Genomic DNA, 6,762 nt, shown 5'->3' with positions numbered 1-6,762 from the left:
TGATTTGCTTGGTAAAAAAAAAATGTTTTTTTTTTTTTTTAATTTGAAGATCTTTAGAGGAACAAACACCAGGAAATAAAACATTGTGAACAGATCATTTATTTATTATATTTGTTTTATGTATGTATGTATTCTCATGATTTGCCTGATTCTTATTAACCACAGTGATATTCAGCCATCTTCAGTGTATTTTGGTTTTGTCATTTCCTGTAAAGGAGCAGCTCATGAAGCTTCTGGACTGGTCTCTGGAAAAATGTGCAGCAGCTTTGACTGAAGTGAAGTGACGGTCAGCGAGACTTCACTGACACGCAGATATCTTAAAGAGCACATGAGCAGCATGGACATTTACTAAACACTGACACATGAATCTGCATTCATCAGTTAGTGAAAATCAACCCCACGATGAAATGAGTGATTAAAAACCTGAAGGACATTTATCATGTAATGAAACCAAATCAGTGTGTGTGTGTGTGTGTGTGTGTCAATATTATTAGTGTGACTGTGAGACATTTAGAAATACCGACATCAACATGAGCAGACGAAAAAATCTCTTTTTGTCTCATTAAATATGATTAATAATATTATTTGGATTTTTTTATTTTATTTATTGAGCTAAGGTGAATGGAAAATATATATATGAATACCTTTATGAATGTGATATTAGTTCTTCTTTTTAAATGCAGAATGTAACTGCCCCAAATAAACTTGTATTCCGTTTTAATGTTAAATAAGTGAAGGAAATGTTTTTGGATTTCTTTTGTTTTGTTTTGTTATTATTATTATTATTATTATTACAATTATTATTATTCGTCTTATATAGTATTATTATTATAACGGGGTCAGCTCAGACTAGTCTATGTGAGTCCAGTTCAGTCTCCAAACACACACACACACACACACACACACACAGTCTGTGACAGCACACTTCACTTCCCGTTAATATTGTTCTAAATGTGAACATTCCATCCGTCGCAGTCACAGTGAAGTGAAGCGCTGTTGCAGCTCCATCACTAAGACTGTACAGAGTCTGCTTCGTCCTCATCTCCCGCTCTCTCCCTGATGAGCTGATGATGAGTTATTAGTTTTTTAAAGATAGCTGTGAAATGAAGACGTGTTCATTAAACATTAACTAGCTGACGTCATATCACTCCCACCATCCTTTCATTTTCTCTCTGCGTTTATTGAGCGTACGTGTGATGACGCGCGTTTTAGGGCAGAGATGCGGGCAGGTGGAGGAGAGCTGACGGTGTTTCTGTCAGACCTATCCTCCTCTGGTTCAACACAACAACATGACGGCCACAGCTCCAAGAAAACACGCACACACTGATGCTGATGTTTCATAATTTTAATGTATACTCGACGGTTTTCTTATTCTGGGGAATAACGTAACAAAAGAAACCTGTCTGTCTGTCTGTCTGTCTGTCTGTCTGTCTGTCTGTCTGAGCGCAATGAATGACGTTACAACGGAAAGAAAATAGCAGAATTACAACATTCAATATCCATAAAAATGTCACATAGAACACCAGCATATATTCAGACGTGTCGGTCGACCCTCTGCGTGCGTCACGTTACAAAAAGAAATTAAATTAAATATAAATAGCGACACAGAATCGTCATAATAAAATGTAGATATGTACAACTGTGCAACATGGCAACACGTTTCATCACACCACCAGCATGTCGTGGAGTCCACATCACTTTCCACTAAAAGTACACACACACACACACACACACACACACACACACACACTCATCCACTCACACACACGGTGCCGTGTTCGGTCGTTTTATTATCAGCTGTCAGAGTCCACCTCACTTTTACTCTCCTCGGTTTTCTCCGCGGACGTTTTGGTGGATTTGTTCCATTTCTGAGAGTTCTCTGATTCCTCTGATGAAGACCTTTTCTGCCGCCTCCACTTCGCGCGTCTGTTTTTGAACCAAACCTACGTGATGAAAAACACAGTTTTAACGTGTGAGCCACAGAAGGCCTTCTGCTTCTCCGAGCCCGAGTGCAGAACCAAAGCATGGCCGGACTCCTCCTCACCTTCCTCACAGCCTGTTCCCTTTCTGCAGAGCCTCAGCACTCCTCTTGTTTGGATACAACTTTAGTTTTTATTGTGACGTCATGAGGATGTTTGAAATCAAATATTCCGTCAGAAGACTTAAATGCGCGTGTTTGTGTCATTTGGGAAATTATTTGTTTTATTTACAAGCTAATATCATAAAAAAAAATCACATGACCTGACGGAAGCCTCGACGGATGATCTTTGTTTCATCTGTTGTAGCTTTACGTTAAAATAACGTCAAACGTCACGGGAAATATGTCACTTCGCTTCATTATGATTATGATTGTTATGATTATTATTTGTATCATTATTATTATTATTATTATTGTTCAGTTGGTTCTTGCCTGTTTCTCCGTAGATAATTATGTATAGAAATGTGTTTTACCTTTACAAACTAAATGAGTTTATTTTTTTGTTCCACATCAAATCAGATGTGAATGAATTAAAAACAAAACGAACTGCACACGTGACCTCGGCGTGATTACGTGATTATAACGAACTGTGTATTTATTTGAACATAACCGAATGCTGTGACATCTTTTATTCCACAGGCCGTTAGATGGTGGAGACAAAAAATATATTTATATATCATTAAAACCTTTCTGCAGTAATGAAAAAAATAAATATGGCCAATAAAATAACAACAATAATAATAATAATAATAATAATAATAATAATAATAATGATAGCGTGTCATCTCTTTGCAGAGTGACACTGTAAATCATTGTGACTCTGACTGAACCTCTTTCTGTCTGTGTTTTGTGTTGGTTAAAGAATCCGCACTGACCTCGACCTTCTCTTCCCGGAGGTGGACCTTGCGGGCCAGCTGCTCGCGGGTGCCGACGTCCGGGTACTTGGTCTCTTGGAAGAGGCCCTCCAGAGCCTCCAGCTGCTCGTCGGTGAAGATGGTGCGGTGCCTCCGCTTCCTGCGGCAGTGCAGCTGGTTGAGGAGTTGCAGCTCGGTCCGAGACAAACTGCCCATGTTCATATAGGACATCATCTGGTGCGGTACCGGGGAGATCAGTACCGAGCCCGGGCTGTCGTAGCCTGCAGAGAGACATGAGGCTTGAGTTGGAACATTCAAAGTTTCAATACAGACAAACACTCATGAGGATCGAGGCTGATTCGAGCTTCAGGCTCGGTCGCGTTCGTGCAGATTACAGCTGAAACACACACATAAAACTTTGTGAGCAGCTCTGTGTGAGTGTTTCAGTCCACGCATGAAAATTCAAACCGTTTGTTTTTGTAACGTTACAGCTCATGAAAGTGAGTCCATGCGTAAAGCGGCTATCTGGAAACAGGTCGGTGCAATTTCCCCTGCAGCAGCGCGGGTCAGCACCGGAGCAAAGACAAAGACATCACACAACATCTGACTTCACACGCGGATATCTCCGAATGTTTAGAACGAGTTCGTGCGTACGATGATGTTTAAAAAGAAAAGTTTGTGGTCACAAGCAAACAAAATATCAAACAGCGCCTGTCACAAATGAACTTTGAGGAAACACACTTAGTTGTTTCAATGAAATAAGTGTTATGTTTAAATGTTTGGGTTTAAAATCTGGCGCAGCAAATAAAAACTTATAATTAAAATTATTATTTACAGTATATTGTCTCTTCATATTTGATTCATGCATCTTAAAAAGACGCGAGTGCCATCTTTTATTTCAAACATTTAAATTCTGTGTTATTTTTCTATCTATCAGATAAACTTTCTCAAACTTCGAGGAGAACAAGACTTCGGTTGTCCTACCTGCCGGGATGCACGGGCACTGCTGAGGGCTGAGGCCGGGCACAGAGCTGCAGCACGGCGGACCTCCTCCGGCGCCCTGGACGTGCAGCTGTCCGTAGTAGTAGCCGTTATATCCTATCCGGGTCCCGTTCACAGACTGAATCCCGGGGGGAGAAGGCCCGCAAGTAGCCGAGTACAGTCCGTTGTAATCTGTGTAGATAGAGTCCGTGAGGCCGGCGGACAGCACCACCGGGCCGCTCCGGTGCAGCAGCAGCGGCTCTTTGCAGCTCGGCCGGCCGGACAGGATGCTGTCTATGCTGAACATCCCGGCGGGCATCACACCGGTGCGCGGCGGCTCGGAAACAGAGAGGAAAGTCGGGGAAAGTGAGGAAGGAGTCGGTGGAATGAAAAACGTCCTGACTGAAAGGTTTCCGTGTTCCGTGGAGGAAAAAAAAGTTCTCCTAAAAGTGCGTCATGGTGACTCTGGAGGTGAGGACTCTTTTCTTCGCTGCATGCGTGACTCCGCTAGCTCGTCTTGGGGATGCGGACTGTTGGTTTTAATGGGACCAGTTGAGCGCAGGGCTGGTTTTATAGCCCGCTGACGTCACGGCGGAGCGGCTGCTCTGGGATCAGCTGCTTGCAGCTCGCGGTGTGAACGCTCCACAGATCTGTGTATTGAGAATTAATTCAATTAAGATAATCCGCACTGTTTGCAGACTTTTGGGGAACTGTGTTACGGGGTCACACAGCCTCTTCCTACAGAGTAATCCGATTATTTTCTTGTCAGTGAAGGCATCATAATCTGTGGAACACATTTCCATCAGTGTTTACAGTGAGGGGGCGGACAGGGCCTCCGTGAAGTCAGGCAAACCTAAAAACAACCAAACATCTCAAATATCGAGCATTGATTTTTATATATCTCTGTGATTGTTGCAGTGAGGGGAGGAAAGCAGGGTTTGTTGCTCGTGATTGACATTTTTCTTTTACCAATAATTCACAGCACGCAGGCCAGTTTGTGCGTAAGAGTGTTTAATTAATTCAAGTAATTTCAGCATAAATGTTGTTATTAATTTACGGGTTTAATGTCTTGGAAATGACTATGGCCTGACCACACAAATCAGCAAAAGAAAAAAAAAAAAACTTCGGGTCGAAATGAAGCTACGTTATATTTATGCACGCAGTCACGCCGGGCAGGCCCGGCTCTGACCTGCCTGTAAACACAATAACTGTTATTATTATGAATGTATTATTTTAGAGGTCAGCACATATATTGGCGTGAATGAGATGTTAAGGTGTTTTGACACAGTAATCAAAGCGACTTGTTTTGTTCGCCTCTCCCCGGCCCTGCATGACTAAATGAATATTAAACATATTTCCATGTGAGACAGACAGACACTGAGCGTTATATCTGGGCTTCATTTCATTATCCAGCCTGCGCTCGCGGCTCCGCGGGGAGCAGATCAGCGCGTTTCCTTCTGGTGAGGGGGTCAACAACGCCGAACATTTCCCCCCTGCCCGGGATAAGATAACGGCCCATTATCACCTCCATTCAGCCTGGAAAAAGAGAACTTATTGCATATTTACACCGCTAATCAACATGTGCTGAGTGCTGCTGCTGTGGAGGAACGTGGATTCCCAGTTCAGACCTTAATGGGGCTCGCTGATTGCATTTAGCACTCAATGGGGTCTTAACACATGCTCATGCCAGGCTGACAGATAAGTTTGTGATTTGAAAATGCACCGTTTAAAGATGGGAAATGATGAATGAAGCGCATTGTCCTCCGCTAACGCGGTAAAACAACCGATTTCAATCAGCACGGAAATATGACTGATATCAATATTAGAACAACTGTTCAGCGGCAGATTTAAAGGTAGATGTAAATATTTGATTGTGTCAGAAAATTAAAGATTGCTGACAACAAACTCTGGAGGAAAGAAAGATTCAAATGTTCATGTTCAATATATATTATATATATCTATATATATATCTTTATCTTCTATATATATATAATTATTTTATTCATGTTTTTAACTTCAACTCGTCTCAACTCGTTTTATTCGTGTTGCATAAATTATAGATGGAGCATAACAATGTGTCAGATGAATTTAAAAATCAGATCTCTGCACGTGCGCGTTAGTAGAGCTGAATACACAGGATCCCTGTGTTTAATGTAATAATTCCATATTTATTCACTCCGCGTGGAAACCCGGCCAGCTGTTTCTTCTGGTGGTCACGCAGACACAGCTGTCTGTGCATATCTATTCCTGTGGATATTTCTCTTCTATGCCACCATTCTCTGCTCGGTAACACGCTGTTTCCACTGTCATAAATAGCAAATATGAAGAAATGTGTGATTCTAGCTATAAAAATCTGTGAGACTGGTAGATCTTGTTGTCAGTCTTCACTATCAGCAGGAAAGATGTGCGTCATGTTTCATTAACTTTATACCATTTGCTCTTTATTACCTGACGCTTTTGTCCTACTTGCTGCCAACAACGGGAAATATGAATTTAGAAATGAATCTAAAAAATAAGTGTGTATTTAAAACATCTGTACTCTTTTAGACACTCATGTTCCAGTTGTTTTGTTTGTTTTCTTGCTTTGAATGTGTTTTACATTGTTTCATTTATCTGAGCCTGTTCCACATTTTTTCCCAATTAAAAAAAAAAAAAAATCAACATTGCATGAAGCTCCTCATTTGAGTCATCAGAAACAGGTCCACTGATATTCCTAAATGTAAACATTTAAATATTCATAAATTTGCAGTATTATGATGCAAAAACCTATTATTTTATTATTGTTATTGAAGGCAATGACGTTCAGCAGAGGATTTATGCTTGCTGTAATTCATGGTCTCACTTTGATATTCTTCTCTCACCTCTAAGGTGAGGGCAGAGTGCTCACTGTGAGTCTGAACTTACGCTTATTCTATACACACCTCCAGTAACACGCAAATCAAAACAGGA

At 41.2% G+C, this 6,762-nt stretch overlaps 1 protein-coding gene across 2 annotated transcripts; it reads right to left on the bottom strand.

Annotated features, from left to right (window-relative positions):
* Positions 1-1,361: 1,361 nt before the first annotated feature.
* Positions 1,362-4,344, bottom strand: gsc (goosecoid). Of its 2 annotated transcripts, none has more exons than XM_010745718.3 (3): positions 3,817-4,344; positions 2,854-3,113; positions 1,362-1,943 (listed from the first exon to the last, which is right to left on the bottom strand). In XM_010745718.3, exons 1-3 carry the CDS (start codon positions 4,130-4,132, stop codon positions 1,794-1,796), a joined length of 726 nt encoding a protein of 241 aa, XP_010744020.1. In that variant the 5' UTR covers positions 4,133-4,344; the 3' UTR covers positions 1,362-1,793. The 2 variants fall into 2 exon arrangements, with proteins under 2 accessions (XP_010744020.1, XP_027134538.1); XM_027278737.1 differs by having other exon boundaries at positions 2,860-3,113.
* Positions 4,345-6,762: the final 2,418 nt, after the last annotated feature.

Source organism: Larimichthys crocea, chromosome V (assembly GCF_000972845.2).
Source record: "Larimichthys crocea isolate SSNF chromosome V, L_crocea_2.0, whole genome shotgun sequence".
Taxonomy (NCBI): Eukaryota; Metazoa; Chordata; class Actinopteri; family Sciaenidae; genus Larimichthys; species Larimichthys crocea.
Note: the sequence above shows the minus strand (reverse complement) of the source record. Positions and strands in the feature narration are given on the sequence as shown.